An 18,898-nucleotide genomic window follows, 5' to 3' on the forward strand; every position below is an offset into this window, starting at 1 on the left:
TGAAAATCACCCAACTGAATAAGCCCTTAGGCTACCTTCACCCTTGCAATCGCGATGTCGCTGCGGTTTTTAACGCAAATGTCAATAGGACTTTCTAATGTTAAAAATGCATCGCACAAAAATCGCAAAGCAAAAAATTTGTACGATGTGTTTTTAACATTAGAAAGTCCCATTGACAGTTGCGTTAAAAAAAGCGATATCGTGATCGCAAGTTTGAAGGCACTCTAACTTGCAGCCACCTCTATGGAAACTGTACACAGCGAACTCCTAAACTCCCCATAGTGGTAGCTACAGGGCAGCTGTATGTCATTTAAAGGGCTTTTCTTGAATTTAGGTATTTATGACCCATTTTTAGGATAAGGCGTCAATTTTGATCGGTGGTGGTAGGACAACTCTTGGCATGACCACCAGCTGCAGTGCGGAGACAAGTGCTACGACGTCTTCCTCAGTCTGCATGTCATACTCATTGGTAACATGGTCTTTTAGCAGCTCAAGTAAATTGGACTAAGCTACAATACCGGGTACTGCTGCTAGGAAATAAATGGCGCTGTGCCTGGCGTAGGATGGAAACCGCAATACTTGTGCCACAACCTTTTAGCCCACCCAGGACTATAAACATTTTTCTTTGGCTTTCTTAGCGAACTGAATGCACATTTTCAAACCTAAGGCAACATTGATGATTATAGATTGCCCGCACTGTTAGTGCATCGGATCCGGGGGAAGCGAGCAGTGCTGGGAAGGAGAAGTCGCCCTATTCTGCAGATGGCTTCTCTTCACACAGTGCTTGCTGCTTACCGGACCAGATGCGCTGACAGGGGCTCAGTGCATCGGATTGTGACATATAGTAGTGTACACCTGATGCACTGAGCTCCTGTCAGTGCATTGGATCTAGGGGGAGCGAGCAGTGCTGAGAAGGATAAGTCACTGTATTCTGCAGACGGCTTCTCTTCTCACAGCACTCGCTCCATACCGGACTTGATGAGCTGACAGGTGCTCAGTGCATCAGACTGTGACATAAAGTAGTTTACACCCAATGCACTGAGCCCTTGTAACCACATTGGATCTAGGGGGAAGCGAGCAGTGCTGAGGAGGATAAGTCCCTGGATTCTGCAGACAGCTTCTCTCCTCACAGCGCTCGCTCCCTGACGGACTCGATATGCTGACTGAGGCTCAGTGCATCGATTGTGACATATAGTAGTTCACACCCAATGCACTGAGCCCCTGTCAGCACATCAGGTGTGAAGGGAAAGCCTTTTGCAAAATAGAACACTTCTCCTTCACAGCGCCGAGGGATGGCAGCACGCGAGTGGTGAGAGCAGTAAAACACAGGGGTGGCAGGACACAGGGGGCACGGGGCTATTAAAAATGAATTATGTACAGTAGACACTTATTAATAAACTGTAATACCGGAAGAGAAGAGTGTCTGCAGCTGTGCTATGGAGAAAGGTGCAGTCACATCTGGATGGAGCGCCCTCTACTGCTATACAGCTTGGTGAAGACGCATTTCCACCTAGCTGTACGGCAAAAGAGGGGTTTTGTAAGAAAAAATGTACAGAATAGGCTAATAAAGCCTATCGCAAAAACGCTTAGAATCACATATTCTGTTCATTAAAAATTACATTTATAGTTTCTAATTGGTTGCTATGAAAAACGTCTATTACGCTTATTTTTATTCCTCCATGCAAAAATCAATCAGCCTTCTGTTTAATAAACAGCTCTTATAAAGAAGCAAAATAGAACAATCTGCTAATTGCATTTTTTTTTACAATCTACATCAATTTACATATTACAAGAGATGCCCCATTCAAACATGGCGCCGAGTGTTCTTCCGTTTTGCCACATACAACTTCCGGTTACAGCTTCCTCTCAATTGGCGGATGTAGATTCACGCATGCGCCGAGCGTTCCGGCCGTCCTGCGTGTAAAATTCCGCGCGGCCATCTTGCTCGTGGTTGCTTTGTAACCAGCGGCCTGCGGACATCAGCGGGTAAGCGATGGGAATTACACGATAGCTACCATGTGCTGCGCTAATATGTCGCGATATAACAATGAATTTGCCTATAGGTTGCTAGACAGTGTTGCTCGTGCGCCGTCTGTCTACATAGATTTTCCCGCAGTGATATTTGCGCTGCTTGCACCTTGCTGAGATCCCGGCGGACGGGTCACGTGATGTGTGCGGCTGCTTATGTTGTCCGCTTAGGTTGTGCCGCTATTTCTCCCTGTTATCAGCCATTTCCTGCCGGCTTGCAGCTGACTCTTGGCATGAACCTCCTCAGCCCGGCTGTAGTGTCATCCTGTATCAAGTTTGATTGGATTTCGGTACGAAACCTGGTGAGCGTCCGCGACCAGGATATCCGCGAGTCGGGAATTCGCTGCCTGGATTTTTGGTTCCGCCTCTAAAAAAAAAAATTGCGCCTGGAATCTGCAGCGGAGCCGTATGTAGGTCTGACCTGCAGCTATGCAAATATTTGGCTGCGGATTTAGTCCGCTTTTGCGTGCGGAATGCCCAATATGGAATCTGCGTCAAGTGAGAAGGCGCTACTTTTTTTTTTTTCGGTAACACATAAGTAATTTGTAATCGCCGCGCTAAAAAATCTATCCCTGTATCCACCATATGGCAGCGAACCGCCATCAGTCAGAGGCCGGGCGGGGGACGCGAGCGCGTGGTAAAACGTCTATAACGCAGTGTTGTATCGCTGTGTGAGGCGGCGTGCGGTAACGACTTGCCTGCATGCGACAGCGTATCTCGCGCCCGTCGTCTTGCGCAGACTGACTTTTTTTTTCCTGCTCCGTTGCTTAGTGAGCCATTTCTACACAAATGGCGCGCACACAATGTAATTACATAGGTACCGCGTTTATTACACACCAGAAGGGTCTATCGCGCATATTGTGCAGTGAAATAAAACGTGCTGCGTTCTTTTTTAGGCAAGTGTGAGCGGCGCAGCGAATACCGACGTCCTTTCGTCGACTCCATTCACTGACTTTAATGCGCTCGTAATACGCAATGAAATTACGCTGGTGTGAGCGCGGCTTTAAGAAATGGGGGGTTCTGATCGCCACCGTCTGTATACATCAGTATCGCGCTCAGGGCCGTTCGCACGAGCGTATATTTTCAAAGCGGTCCATGATGATTGTATGGCTGCAAGGAGCAAGACTTAAAGGGGTTGTCCCGCGGCAGCAAGTGGGTCTATACACTTCTGTATGGCCATAATAATGCACTTTGTAATGTACATTGTGCATTAATTATGAGCCATACAGAAGTTATAAAAAGTTTTATACTTACCTGCTCCGTTGCTGGCGTCCTCGTTCCCATGGAGCCGACTAATTTTCGCCCTCCGATGGCCAAATTAGCCGCGCTTGCGCAGTCCGGGTCTTCTGTAGTCTTCTATGGAGCCGCTCGTGCCAGAGAGCGGCTCCGTGTAGCTCCGCCCCGTCACGTGCCGATTCCAGCCAATCAGGAGGCTGGAATCGGCAGTGGACCGCACAGAAGAGCTGCGGTCCACGAAGCAAGAGGTTCCCGGCGGCCATCTTCACAGGTAAGTATAGAAGTCACCGGAGCGCGGGGATCAAGGTAAGCGCTCCGGTAAGCTGTCTGTACGTCCCTGCATCGGGGTTGTCTCGCGCCGAACGGGGGGGGGGGGTTGAAAAAAAAAAAAACCCGTTTCGGCGCGGGACAACCCCTTTAAGTCCAGATTACGTTTTAAAGAGAGTAAGGCCCAATGCCCACGGACGGATTATCGCTATGGGATTCGCGGTCAGACACCCGCCGCGAATTCTGCAGCAATGTTCGTTCATAGACCATGCTGTTAGATTCTCCCCTGCCCACAACTTGTGGGGGAGGCAACATGTTCTACTCTGTGCGGAAAAACGGACGGACGGCTTCTATTGCAATCAATAGAAGCCGCCGGTTCCCGTGATCCTTCCGCTGTGCTCATTATAAAGTCCTCCCCACAGGGGTAATTCTATGTGGGAACATTCTGTAGCATATGGATGAGATTTGTTAGTCTTCGGATTTGAGTGACCTGTCAAAAGTTTGGATAAGTGGGGGTCCCGCTGATCGCTGCAGCCCTCACCCGAGCCCCTTCATTTGTCTTCATTGTTTGTCGACTCCTCTCATCGATCAGTGGGGGGGGGCTCTCCGCATTTGGACCCCGACTGATCAAAACTTATGACATGTCAAAAGTTTTTTAAAAGTGCGGTTACTCTTTAAGACCGGCTTCACACGGGAGTATGTGGGTTTGTTCACATTTCCGTATTTTGGTCGTACAAAAAAAAACGTGTTCTATTTTTCTGCTTATTTGCGCACTAAAGGTCCCCATAGAAGTCAGAGGGGTGCGCAAACGCACGCAGACATGTGTGAGACACTGCATAATTGTGCAGGGAGTAGAACACATCTGGAACTCATTAAAGGGGTTGTCTCGCGGCAAACATCAAAATTTTACCTTACCCCATTCCCCCTGTCTCCCCCCCCCCCCCACCCCCTCACCCCCCGGCATAAAATAGCAATTTAAAGCGGTTTTTAAACCGCTTGCTACTCACCGATCCGACAAAATATGGAGTTATAAAAATCTTCTCCCTAAGATGGCCGCCGGTCCTTTCCCAGGGATGCACTGCAGTTTTCTCCCATGGTGCACCGCGGGTCTTCTCCCATGGTGCACCATGGGCTCTGTGCGGTCCATTGCCGATTCTAGCCTCCTGATTGGCTGGAATCGGCACACGGGGCGGAGCTACGATGACGACGCGGTGACCAGCTCTCCGGCACGAGCGGCCCCATTCACCAGGCAGAAGACCGGACTGCGCAAGCGCGTCTAAAAACGCCAGAAGACATCAGAATTAGACAGATCCATGGCGACGGGGACGCCAGCAACGGAACAGGTAAGTGAATTACTTCTGTATGGCTCATATTTAATGCACGATGTACATTACAAAGTGCATTAATATGGCCATACAGAAGTGTATAACCCCACTTGCTGCCGCGGGACAACCCCTTTAAGGCTAATTAGCCATTTCAATCGATGCGTCTGTTTGCCGCAGACAAATAATCATGCCTTGCAGGCGCAAAAAGTACAGTAAAATACACCGATGTGCACAAGAAATAGCGTTCATTCGCAAAAACGCTGCACTTATGTTCACGCAAACACGTGTACGCCTGTGTGAGGCCAGCCCTGTGGTCACACTGTGATCGTGTCTTTACGTATGAGTGACAATACCGTCTGTGTTCCAGGTCACAAGGAAGGCTTTGTTCCACCATGGCGGACATAAAGAATTTCCTGTATGCTTGGTGTGGGAAGAAGAAGGTTACCCCGAACTATGACATCCGTTCAGCAGGAAACAAGAATCGGCAGAAGTTTGTGTGTGAGGTAGAGTATTCGGCGCTCTCCTCGTTGGACGGGTTTACTAAATATAACAAAGCTGATAGAAAGAACTACTCGCTTGGAGCCTTGCTTTATGTGGACCGAAGAAATGTTAGGTTGGACTACAGGAGGTCTGAAGAACCGTGTTCTTTATTCCTCAGCCCCGTACTGAGATCTTGGACCGACCGCACAGTCCAGTGCAGAAACATTCCAAGTCAGACGCTTGTCTGTTGGCTTCGTTAATTATATCGGGACACTGCATCCTGTTAAAGGGGTTTTTCAGGCATTTACTATTGACTATCCTCAGATCATCAATGATTGATTCAAGGGGGTCCACCACTCAGGATTCCTGCCAATTAGCTGATCTTCCGGCTTGTTGTTAGTGCAGCTGGGCCGGTTGTCCAGAGCCGAAAGTGTAACAGGCTTTGCTCCCATTGATTAGAATGGGAGTGAAGCCTTCTCTAACTTTTCCGGCTCTCACTACTGATGCCGATGTCTTGCTCTGAAGGATCAGCTGATTGATGGGTATCCGGAGTGGCAGACCCCAAGCAATCGACTATTGATGACCTATCCTTAGGCCAGTCTCACATGGCCGAGTTTGAATTGCAGCATCTGCGATCCTCGCCCTCACGGACGATCTGAGGCATTCCGCAGAAATTCAAACAAATCGAGCGTTCACATGTCTGCTCTCATAAATGGACAGCAACTACAGTTTCAGCTTGTGGAAAAAAAAATTCACGTGCTCTATTTTTGTACGGATGGTTTCCATTGAAGTCAGTGGAGGCCATCCCACCTGCGGCCTAGCAACGGTGCGGGAAAAGCAGGGATTAAAAAAAAAAAAAATGTAAAATGTGCTGTGCGGACTATTCACAGTGCAGGTTATACAGGTACATGCGGATGACGGCTGGGCTTCTGCTTGCAGATTCTGATCCGTTCGTGTGAGACTGGCCTTTCGGATAGGTAATTAAAAACTGGGGACAGGTTCCCTTTAACTTCAAGGTTTGCAGTCTTGGTCACATTTAGAGTTAACTCTTCACATGCTGCTCCTCATAGAGGTAGCTAAGCCAGGCTTGTATGTTCCTGGTGAGGTTACAGTGATGGCTAGCAGCTAATTATATAGCTTTGTAAAATAATACAATTTATTAACAACCAAAAATGAACCAAGTTCTCTCCCCGCATAACATTTGTGCTGAAGGGGTTCGTTAAACAGAATAATCTTTCTAATTTTGACTATTCAAATAAAATGTTGCGGTACACCCCCATATATATCAAGTAAATTAAGAGATTTGCTGCTTTCTCTTTTTTTCCGCAGCTTACAGTAATTTATCATATACTATAAATCACATTTAGTAGGGGTTTTAAAGGGTTTAATCATGTCCTCAGGATTGATCAACAGATTGGTAGGGGTCCGCCGCTCAGAATCCCCTTAGTCAGTTTCGGCACTGAGCTGTCTTTATGCCGGAAGCACAGAGCTCCTTACACTGCACAATGGCCCTTGTTGGTATTACATACTGAGTCCCATTCACTTCAGTAGGACTCAGCATGTAATACCAACCAGGACCACTGCGCAGCGTACGCGGCTTGTTTGCTTCTAGCACAAAGACCGCTCCATGCTGACACTGACCGGCGATCAGCTGATTTGCAGGTATCCCAAGCTGTGGATCTCCACTGATCTGTTATTGATGACCTATCCTGAGGTTAGGTCATCAATAGTAAAGTGGGGCAACTACTTTGAAGGGGTATTCCAGGAGCTTATTACCGTTTTCTATTGCTGACTAACAGGTCATCAGTTGATGATCGGTGGGGACCCACCCTCAGATCCCCACCGATCAGTTAATTCCCAGTGGAGGAAGCAGAAAGCGCTGACCTGAGTTGGTATTGCAGGTGCTGCTCCCATCAAATTCAGTGGGAGCTGAATACCATCTAGGCCACTGCGCTATGCTTACCTCTTTCTGCCTCCTGCGACTGTGGCGACCACTAAACCAGGAATCGGTGGGGATCTAAGTAATGTGTTATCTTTTGATGACCTGTCCTCAATAGAAAAAGTTCATGAAGTCCCGGAGTACCTTTTTTTTTTAATGAATACAATGTTTTTTCTTGAATAGGTTCGTGTGGATGGCTACAACTTCACAGGCATGGGGAACTCAACCAACAAGAAAGATGCTCAGAGTAATGCGGCCCGAGACTTTGTGAACTATCTGGTTAGACTTGGAGAAATCAGAAGTGATGAGGTTCCATCGCTTGGGGTAGGTGATGTCTGAATGAATATAGAAACATTACTTTGCATATGTAAACTTAATAATCACACATTTCTCTCATTTAACAAAGTTTTCCAGAGCGTCATCCCGACGGCCCCATTACGTATGGAGGTTGCCCTCTGACCCAGGTAGGGACAGGAAGTGTTTAAAAGCACCTCCCTTTCCACCATGCTTTAGTGTCTTCCTGTCCCTACGGTGGGACAGAGGGAGCAGCTCCAGACAAGCTGCGGAGAGAAAACTTAGAAGAAACCTAGCGCACGCTGTGCGATTCCCCCTGGAGGGGTAGAGGTCAGGGCTGCACACTCACGAGTCCCTGCATCCCCGACCTGCGCCGCCGACGGAGCCGTAAGTCGCCTCAGCAGCGCTGGTCTCCCTCGCGCGGTTCGCATGTTCGGGCCGCCGCTGCCGTTCCCCTGCCAGGAGGAACTATCCCATCGTGGCAGCGGCGGCCCGAACATGCGAACCGCGCGAGGGAGACCAGCGCTGCTGGTCTCCCTCGCGCGGTTCGCATGTTCGGGCCGCCGCTGCCACGATGGGATAGTTCCTCCTGGCAGGGGAACGGCAGCGGCGGCCTCCCTGGTCCTCGGCGTGCATAGCGGTGACTGCATCCGGCGTGGTGACGTCACGCGCTCAACGTAGGGGGCGTGGCTACCGGCGAGAACCCGGAAATGGCGCCAAATTTGAAAATCCTCCCCATATAAGCAGGCTAAACTCCATGGAGGATCCTGCTGACTGCCAGACAGTGTATGTGAGTATGTCTACCCGCGACAGCTCAGCACGTGAGGGAGAGACTGATACCCTACCAACTGTAAGTGGCTATATGCCAAAAGGAATGCGCAAAATGATCACTTGTACAAGTCGGATGCATATATGTTCCCCTTTTTCTCTCCCCCACTTTGCATGGGTAGATGGATAAGGAAGGTCCAAAGAAAACGGACCCGAGAAAAAAATCGAAAAAATGCGTCCTCTGCAACAAAAGGCTCGAGGAGAGCTATAAAAAGCCCCTATGCGAGGAATATACGGGAAAAATACTTGCAGAAGAAAAAGCGGCGTTTAAATCTGATATCCGCTGCATGATCAGGGAAGAACTGCAGGCTTCCATGGCGTCCCTTCCCCAGGCTCAGCCAGGTCAGTCACGGGTCCCTAAAAGACCAAGGCAGACCGAATCGGCGAGCTCAATCTCCGGTGAATCACTGGAGCTCCCGTCCGAAGGAGAATTAGAGGACCCACCAGTTCCTATAGAAGATGAAAGTATTACTTCTCATCAAGCGACATTGCGCACCTCATCAAGGCGGTGAGGGAAACAATGCAAATAGAAGAGGATAACCCGCCTAGGACAATCCAAGATGAGATGTTTGGCGGCCTCCGGTCCAGGAGAAAGACCATGTTCCCAGTCAATCAGACCCTGCAACAAGTAATAGCAGACGAATGGCAGGAGCCGGAAAAAAGGATAACGGTTTCAAGAGAAATCCGAAACCGGCTCGCGTTCGCTACCGAGGACGTCCGCCTATACAGGGAGACCCCTAAGGTGGACATCCAAATAGCAAAAGTAGCCAAGAAGACCCTCTTGCCCTTTGAGGACACTTCCCAGCTATCCGACCTGATGGATAAAAAAATCGACGGATTAATGAAGAAAGCCTGGGAGGCAACATCCCTCACCATTGAGGCTAACATAGCCTCAACTTCTGTGGCCAGATCCATGGTGCTATGGCTAAACAGGCTAGAAGCCTCCATCAAGGATCGGGCCCCCAGAGAGAAGTTGGCCACCTGTCTCCCCCTCCTAAAAATGGCTACCGCCTTCCTGTCTGACGCATCAGCGGAGACGGTGAGATACGGTGCAAAAACCGGAGTCCTCAGCAATTCAGCGAGAAGGGCATTATGGCTGAAGACATGGGCCGCAGATATAAGGTCAAAAAACAAACTCTGCGCCATCCCCTTCCAAGGGGAATACATGTTTGGGCCCGTCCTGGACAAAATCCTGGAGAAAGTCGGCGACAAGAGTAAGACCCTGCCCGACAGACAACCTTTCAGGAAACCATCCTTTCCAAGGAGGACACGCCAGCCACCTCCCGTAGTTAAAGGGAAGACTGGAAGATGGCCGTACCCCAAGGGAGGTCGGGGTAAGGAACCACAAACGGGGTAGATTAGCGGGCTATCTAAGCCAGTGGCAGGGGATAACATCTAACCCCTGGGTACTCCGAATAATCGAAGCAGGGTACCGAATTGAGTTCCACTCTCTACTCCCTAGGAGATTCCTCATAACCTCCCCTGGGTCCCTACAGGAACAAGGGAACCTCATAAAAGGTGTTCAGGAACTCAAGGACCTAGGGGTCATTACACAAGTCCCTGATTACGAAAGGGGTGAGGGATTCTATTCCCCCCCCCCCTATTTCTAATCAAAAAACCAAACGGTTCCATTAGGACTATCTTTAACCTTAAAGCCCTAAATAAATTTATTTGTACAAAAAATTCAAGATGGAAACAGTAAGATCTATTGTCTCACTAATAGACCGAGATAGTGTAATGTGCACCATAGATCTCAAAGATGCATATTACCACGTCCCTATAACTGCAGCCCATCACAAGTACCTGAGATGCGCTCTGTGGGAGGGTGACAAGATCCAACATTATCAATTCACGGCCCTTCCATTCGGAATCTCCACCGCCCCTCGGGTGTTCACAAAAATCATAATAGAGATGGTAGCCTATTTCAGGCGGAACCAGATCCGTATATTTCCATATCTGGATGACTTCTTGTTAGTGTCAAGGACAGAGAAAACCAAACAGAAGTCCGACCTGAACCCTGGTACACAGAAGGTGTATTACTAGACTCCCACATCCAGGAATCCCGGCTTCCATCATCCAGGAAGGAAGACCTCATCCAAAGAGTAAACTCCCTCTGTCAGGCTACGACGGTTTCTATTAGAGAAACAATAAGGTGCTGGGCATTCTGACGGCCTGCATTCAGATAGTCCCATGGGCACAAGCCCATACCCGGCAACTACAAGGATTTATCCTTGCCAACTGGGACAAACGGCAGACATCCCTGGATAAGAAGGTGAGCCTGTCCGTCCGAGTCAGAGTCCCTACGCTGGTGGACCTCGCAGAAGAACCTAAGCAAAGGTACCTCCTGGTCACAAGAACCTACTGTACCCATCACAACAGATGCCAGCAAAACGGGATGGGGAGCGCAAGTAGCCGACCTAAATCTACAGGGAATCTGGGACCCCCAAGTAGCTAAGCGCTCATCCAATTTCAGAGAATTAAGGGCAATCTGGGAGGCCCTTCAGGCAGCAGAACCCCTTATAAGAGGAAGGCATATCAAAATTCTAACCGATAATATGACAGCTCTGTCATTTGTTCGTCACCAGGGGGAATGCAACACCCACACCTGCAACAACTGGCGACAAAGATACTCCGCCGGGCGGAATCCAACGTGCTGTCCCTCTCAGCGATCCACCTAAAAGGGTCCACAAACGTCGCTGCCGACTTCCTGAGCAGACAGAGCATTCTTCCAGGAGAATGGGGGCTGAACCAGCGAGTCTTCGACCAACTAATCTGCCAGTAGGGAGAACCGCAGATAGACCTGTTCGCCACGAAGAAAAATTCAAAGTGCCGGGACGTTTACTCGCTGAATCCCAGAGACAATCCGTGCGGGGTAGATGCCCTGTCCCAAAGCTGGGACATGGACCTAGCCTACGGCTCCCCCCCCCCGCTCCCACTGATCTCCCGCACCCTCATGAAAATCCAAACCAGCCGGGTGTCAGTCATACTAGTTGCCCCTATGTGGGACAAAAGGCCCTGGTATCCTCTGCTAAAAGCCTTGACTATTCGGGGTCCACTCCTACTACCAGTCGTGGAAGCGTGGAAGATCTTCTCCTCCAGGGCCCGCTAATATACCCAGGGGTTGAAAAATTGAGTCTAGCAGCATGGATGCTGAAAGCATGATACTGCGTGGGAAGGGACTCTCCCATAATGTAATTACTACCCTGACAAGCCGTAAACCTATCACGACAGCCATCTACGATAGGATATGGAGGAAATTCACAGATTTCTGTAAAATAGAGCCAGGGAAAATCCCAGGGATTGACATACCTGTAATCCTGGAATTTTTACAGGCAGGCCTAGAGAAAGACCTTAGCCCTAGAACCCTTAAAGTTCATACAGCAGCACTAGGGTCCTACCTAGATTTCCCTTTGGCAGAACACCGCTGGGTGCGTAGGTTTCTCAAAGGGGCAGAACGGCTTCGACCCTTTGTTAGAGAAACTTTCCCTACCTGGGACCTAAATAGTCCTAACTAATTTTTGCCAACCCCCCTTTGAACCCCTCTCACAACTCTCCCTGAGACTACTCACGCTAAAAGTTACCCTTTTAGTCGCTATAACTTCGGCTCGGAGAATAGGGGAAATACAAGCCTTATACTGTATTGAACCATACATAATACAAGACGACAGGATTTCCTTCAAATTGGACCCAGCCTTCCTACCGAAGGTAGTGTCAAATTTTCATAGGGAGCAGACGATCACTCTGCCCTCCTTCTGTCAAAATCCCCGCAATGAAAAAGAGAATTTCATAGCCTAGATGTTAGGTGAGCCGTTCTAGTGTATATGGCTACCCGCTCTTTCCGTAAAAATAACCACCTCTTTATCCAATTTCAGGGGCCGGCAAAAGGAAAGACGGCATCTAAGAGCACCATCGCGAGGTGGATCAAGACTGCCATCCAAGAGGCATATAAAGCCAGGGGTCTCGATCCTCCGGGGAAAATTAGAGCCCACTCCACACGCTCTCTCTCCTCCTCTTGGGCAGAAAAAGGCCAGGCGTCTGCCGAGCAGATTTGCAAAGCAGCCACCTGGTCTAGCATACACACATCAGACACTACAGGGTTAACGTCCAGTCGGACAAAGACCTAGGCTATGGGCGAAAAGTCCTTCAGGCAGTAGTCCCACCCTAGAGCCACGTATAATTTGGTATACTCCATATGTAATGGGGCCGTCGGGATGACGCTCTGGAAAGATACGGATTACTTACCGGTAGTCCCATTTCCAGGAGTCATCACGACGGCCCATAGTTCCCTCCCTTTTAGTTTAATTCATGTTTTTCAAATGTAAATATGACCGAATAAAAATAAAACTTGGTTTAGTAAACATTGTCCACCGTAATAATTTGTAAGTCACTGAAGCATGGTGGAAAGGGAGGTGCTTTTAAACTCTTCCTGTCCCTACCTGGGTCAGAGGGCAACCTCCATACGTAATGGGGCCGTCGTGATGACTCCTGGAAATGGGACTACCGGTAAGTAATCCGTATCTTTCTGGTTTATTCTAAGAATGGGAATGTTTTCACTTACGTTGATCTGCATCTTAATTCCAGGCTGGACAGAATGATTCAACTGATGACGCTCAAGGATTCAGCAGTGAAGGATTTGATGGCCCTTCTGGAGGACCGTTGCCACCACACTTGGCTTTACAGAAAGAAACTGGAGGAGGGGGAGGGGGAGGTGGTAAGTGTCAACCTTGGCAGCGTTAGATTATACAGCTGGGAATGTTCTGCTTGTGTATCAATAGTACATAATTTAGTAGATGTGCAGATGCAATAGAATTCACTGCTGTTCACACACCAAAGTGGAATAAAAGATAATTTTTTTTGCGCACCCTGCTTTCTGTGGGTTGTGACAAAATTAACATCTTTTAAGCCTACTTGTGCTTTTTGCGAGTGCGACAAACTGATGATACACGGATGCCATATGGACATATAAAAGCACACATGCCTAGCAAAAAATGCATGTAACCCGAGGATAACCGCGCATTGAAAACTAGGCATTTTTTACAGACCAAAATTGCAACCGCCCGTGTGAATGGGCCCTAAGACTATATGAACATTCAGCTTTCTGTTATATCCGCAGGAAAACTGAATGCTGGATCTGTTCTATGACTGACTAACTGCGCCAGATGGACCCCACTGACTATAATGGGGTCCGTCTGCCTTCCGTCTTGCCCTCCAGAATCTTCCAGGACAAAATAGTGCAGCAATCTCCCCTATTTTGTCTCCATTTGTGCTGGATCTGCATCAGAGGCTCTAAACGCAGCTGTGAACAGAGGCTAAAGACTAGTATGGAGTAGCGTAGTAGACTGCGTTTCCATTCTATGTAGTCATGTAAAACATATGCATTAAACAGAGGCCATATTAGCCTATGGATGACTGATTGCATTGTATAGGGTATCCATCTCAGGCGTCCCATTAATGTATATGTTACGAGATTTTCAAAAGCGTTACGTGATGGATGTGTTAGACAGAAACCATTTTAGCCAATGGGTGACGGATCCATTAAACGGATGCCTAACAGAGGCATCCATCACTCATGGAATATTATGGGGTCTAACAGATCGGTTATGTATAATCTCCTAAGCCGTACATTAAAGGGATTCCATCTTAGCTTACAGGTGATGGATGCCGTTGTTGGGAATCAGTCACAGCCTCCCTTTAATGCATAGGTCGAGAGCTTTTCCCGGTGTATACATTAAACAAAGACGAAGAAAGAAATGTGAGCCCAGACTAGCACACAGGCTTTGCTACATTGAAAGAGGTGAAATCTGCCATGAAAATCGCACATCAGAAATTAATATGCCGTGGATTTTAAAATCATCGAATATTAATTTTTGTGGAAAAATTCATTGGTGTGTGGATGAGATTTAAGATCTCAGGATTTGTGTGACCTGTCAAAACTTTTAGTAATACCTTGGTTAGGCCGCCTGCACACAGGTGGATTTACATTGCAGATTCCGGGGTGGGTGTCCACCCCCAGGTTCTGCAGCAAATACCATCCATAGCATGCTGTGGAAAAGTGATTCTTCCTGTTCTGCGAGCGGAAATCGATTGCTATTTCCGCTCGCAGAGGAAAAATCGCAGCATGCTCCATTTTTCTCTGGTTTCTGCGCGGATGTCTTCCATTGAAGTCAATTGAAGCCATCCGACGCGCAGCCCTTCTGCAATTAACATTGCATAAATGATGGATAATTAGCTGAATGCTGATCGCTCAGTGTAAATAGCAGCTGTTCAGTATTGAATGGCCGCTATGTTAAGTCAATGAAGAGGGCCGAGGGAGTGCGAGGACAGAAATCTCCTGCTGCCTCCCTGCTGTGAGCCAGCGATTCTAGCTCTTGTGCAGCAGCACGGGAGCTAGTATGTGCGGGGACGAGTGTCTGCCATCGTTAGCCTGACATTCGTCCGGTCTAAATGGGACTTTATTTATTTTGTACTAATTACTCAACTCCTCAATAGCCATTGTTTGTTTTGTCTTTTTTTTTTTTTTGTCGTCCCCTAGGAGCACCGGCTTCAGGCAGTTCAGGATACTCGGGAAACAGTCTCCCAGGATATGGTCCACAGACTGGTGGTTCAAATTGGGACCGTGGAGCTAATCTGAAAGACTATTATGCCAAAAGAGATGAACAGGAAGCTCAGGCGGTATGTTAGTGACTTGTGCTCAAACATTTAGACTTCAATCAGGGTAAGGCCGCATGTGCCGATTTCCCAATTGGGGCAAAAACCACTCCAAGTCTTGTTACTTTTGCTGCAGATTTTCAGTAGATTTCAAACTTTTACACTCTCATTTACAACGGGTGAAATCCACACTATAAATCCTCAGCAATGTGGAGTTCTGCTGTGGAAACCCTGCAGTGTTTACATCGCGGATGTACCCTTGGGATACAGTCTGCCGTGAAACCTGATAAACCCAAGTCTGTGAGATCCATTTGGATTTGTTGAGATCCGTTGAAGAATGGATCCACCATCGCTATGTCAGGAACAAGAAGTTGTGTACAATACCCATTCCTGTCTGACATCGAGCTTTCATACACTCGGGGATTTTTTTGTCCTTTTTACAATTTAAATTCTGATTTATCATCTCTCTCCCCCTGCCGGTCTTTGTAGACGCTGGAGTCTGAAGAGGTTGACTTGAACGCAGGTCTGCATGGAAACTGGACTCTCGAGAACGCCAAAGGTCGTCTCAATCAGTTCTTTCAAAAGGAGAAGTCACAAGCTGATTACAAGTACTCCGAAGTGGGGCCTGACCATAACAGGTTTGTTCTGTAGAGTGCGCAGCCAGAGCACGGACGTCACTGATGTACTGGGCCACAACACTTCGTGCACGGACAATAATTATAGTCTAACCTAGTTGTCAGGGATCAGGACTGCTCAATTTTCACAAATCAGCAGATTTTAGGTTACATAAGGAAACCACAAATCTTGTAGCGTGGTCAACAGTGAAGAGAATCTATATTCGCACTTTATACCCCGTGACAAAGATTTGATAATTACTCACAATATTGATCTGATATTAAACAGCTGAAATATAGATCTATGTAATAATGCATCATAATACATTTGTATACCTTGCCTATATATTGGCATTTACCAGTATACTACTAGCAATTTATGATTATTACTTGTGCTCATGTTGCATCTTTTACATGTTGACAGAATGTGTCCTGGTGAGCGTTGGTCCGCACAATATGTATAACTTTGTTACACTTTGTTATACTTTTTCCCTTTGCAGTAATGGTTCATAGATGGTAGATTTTCCTCCCCTCTAGGAGGTTAGTAAAGGGAAATTAACAGATTTCACACTCTGTTCCCCTTCTGTTTTGTATAATTGGGGCTCAAATAATGGAGCACGTGTTAATTATACTGTATATGCTCTATTAGGCCGCCTTCACACATGGGTGTGTTTTTTTGGTTTTTTTGTTTTGTTTTGTGACTTTGTGAGGCTTGTTGAAAAGTGCAGTGAACTGAATGCATTTTTAGGTTTTTCTTCTATACACCGTGCATTTTTTTCCCTTCCTATAGAGAAGTCTATGGGGAAGAGGCCCTAAAAAGAAATGACAACCCTAGAGCACGCTGTGTGAAAAGAAAAGCAATTAACTAAGAAAATGCAAGACCAGTGAGGAAATGTGTAGCGTTTCATATTTCCTATTGATCTACAGCTTCCATCTGACTGTGGCATTATTTGCGGTGTGAGATGTGGCTTTTTGACACAAAATCGTGTAAACTACCCTTAGGCTGGCTTCACACGGGTGAGATTCTCCTGCTGTGAGACGCACAAATCTTACGCGAGTATTAACCCCACTCTTTTTAAAGGGGTTATATACATGAGTGAGTTTTGTCTTTCCCCGCATCGTGATGGGATGTGGAGAACAGGATCGGGGCATGTCCTATCTTTGGGCGCGTCATAACATCTCCCATTGCTTTCAATGGGCCAGCAGCAGCATCGCACCACATGATAGGTGGCGAGATGCGTGCTTTCCCCATTGAAAACAATGGGGGAAACTCTGTTCCCCTTCTGTTTTGTATAATTGGGGCTCAAATAATGGAGCACGTGTTAATTATACTGTATATGCTCTATTAGGCCGCCTTCACACATGGGTGTGTTTTTTTTGTTGTGTTTTTTTTTGTGACTTTGTGAGGCTTGTTGAAAAGTGCAGTGAACTGAATGCATTTTTAGGTTTTTCTTCTATACACCGTGCATTTTTTCCCTTCCTATAGAGAAGTCTATGGGGAAGAGGCCCTAAAAAGAAATGACAACCCTAGAGCTCGCTGTGTTTAAAGAAAAGAAAAGCAATTAACTAAGAAAATGCAAGACCAGTGAGGAAATGTGTAGCGTTTCATATCTCCTATTGATCTACAGCTTCCATCTGACTGTGGCATTATTTGCGGTGTGAGATGTGGCTTTTTGACACAAAATCGTGTAAACTACCCTTAGGCTGGCTTCACACGGGTGAGATTCTCATGCTGTGAGACGTACAAATCTTACGCGAGTATTAACCCCACTCTTTTTAAAGGGGTCATATACATGAGTGAGTTTTGTCTTTCCCCGCATCGTGATGGGATGTGGAGAACAGGATCGGGGCATGTCCTATCTTTGGGCGCGTCATAACATCTCCCATTGCTTTCAATGGGCCAGCAGCAGCATCGCACCACATGATAGGTGCGCGAGATGCGTGCTTTCCCCATTGAAAACAATGGGGGAAACTCTGTTATCCTCCACGGTGGAGGATGGCTACTTTCCCAAAGTGTTACAAGGCAGCTTTGAGATAAATCCGTATTGCATCCATGGGGAAATCGCATGTTGGCAGGTCGATATTAGGCTGCGATTCCCGGCCCGGTATTGCACTTGCCCCTGTGAAGTTGGCCTAAGGGTACATCCACGTGTAATATAATTTACACGTGTTTTTGTGTTTTGTGTTTTTTGCCTCCGTATTGCCACTATTTTCACTATTTTGCGCAGTAGAAAATAAAATGTATAGAGGAAAATGCTGATCACATATTGCTAACATCCGGTTGTAATGTCATCTGTAACATGTCCATAATACGGATCCTTATTGTGTTACCATACGCTCATCTGAAACTGGCGTGAAAGGGTGAAATCTCCCACAGGTCCATGTCAAAATCTGCCTCATGCGAAGAGTTGTTGCAGAAATTTCTGCAATTGTCTTTTGAGTCGGGTTTTCAGAAATCGTGTACATCAGAAACAACCCCATGCAGATGGATGGAACAGAAGTTCAGTTGCAGAAAGTTCTATTCCAAATGTAGCTTGTAAGTTCACTTTCTTAAATGGGTTGTACCAGGATAGGGAATAACTTGCTGATCGGGGGGAAGGGGGGGTAGAGGGGTCTCACCGCTGAGACCCCCCCACCGATCCTGGGTCCACCAATGTGCTCACTGAGGAGTTACTGCAACTCTGCAGTGATGAGGAGAAATAGATGGAGCAACAGTCACACAAGCAGTCTGCCGCTCCATTCATTGAGACTGCGGAGGTAGCTGAGCGGCAAGCACTCGGGTATTTCTGTCAGCCCCATTGAAAATAATGTGACAACTATGCTTGTGCAGCCTGTGCTCTATTTCTGACATCATTGTGGAGGAACAAGTGACTCTGCAGTGACAGATCAAAGGGGATGGGGGCCACAGGACCGGCGCCAGACCGAAGGGGGGACACGGGACCAGCGGCAAGACCCCCACCAATCAGCAAGTTATTCCTTACCCTGTAGATGGGGGATAACTTGTGATCCTGGTACAACCTCTTTCCAGACGTTGGGCTTGGGAGGCCAAATTTGCAGGTTGTAGGGGAGTTATTTAAGTGTCGCAGGCGGATCTATGAACGGGATAAATCTACGGCTTTACAGGTATCTCTTGTACAGAATACAATATTATTAGAAGCAATTTTCTGTTTTATACTCATTTTTCTGAAATAATTGACCATGAAGAACGACCGTTGGTTCCCAGTAAGTTTACCTATTCC

At 47.4% G+C, this 18,898-nt stretch overlaps 1 protein-coding gene across 2 annotated transcripts in view; it reads left to right on the forward strand.

Moving 5' to 3' along the window:
• Positions 1 to 1,878: 1,878 nt before the first annotated feature.
• Positions 1,879 to 18,898, forward strand: part of DHX9 (DExH-box helicase 9) — a 35,593-nt gene continuing 18,573 nt past the window's right edge. Inside the window, exons 1-6 of one of the 2 annotated variants that reach the window (XM_066597446.1) lie at positions 1,879 to 1,986; positions 5,224 to 5,359; positions 7,459 to 7,599; positions 12,979 to 13,108; positions 14,930 to 15,069; positions 15,535 to 15,683. In XM_066597446.1, the coding sequence (XP_066453543.1) occupies positions 5,249 to 5,359; positions 7,459 to 7,599; positions 12,979 to 13,108; positions 14,930 to 15,069; positions 15,535 to 15,683 (671 nt within the window). In that variant the 5' untranslated portion in view covers positions 1,879 to 1,986; positions 5,224 to 5,248. Of the gene's footprint in view, positions 1,987 to 5,223; positions 5,360 to 7,458; positions 7,600 to 12,978; positions 13,109 to 14,929; positions 15,070 to 15,534; positions 15,684 to 18,898 lie in introns of those variants that run through there. The other variant, XM_066597447.1, reaches the window with a different exon arrangement.

This window comes from Eleutherodactylus coqui, chromosome 3, assembly GCF_035609145.1.
Source record: "Eleutherodactylus coqui strain aEleCoq1 chromosome 3, aEleCoq1.hap1, whole genome shotgun sequence".
Lineage (NCBI taxonomy): Eukaryota > Metazoa > Chordata > Amphibia > Anura > Eleutherodactylidae > Eleutherodactylus > Eleutherodactylus coqui.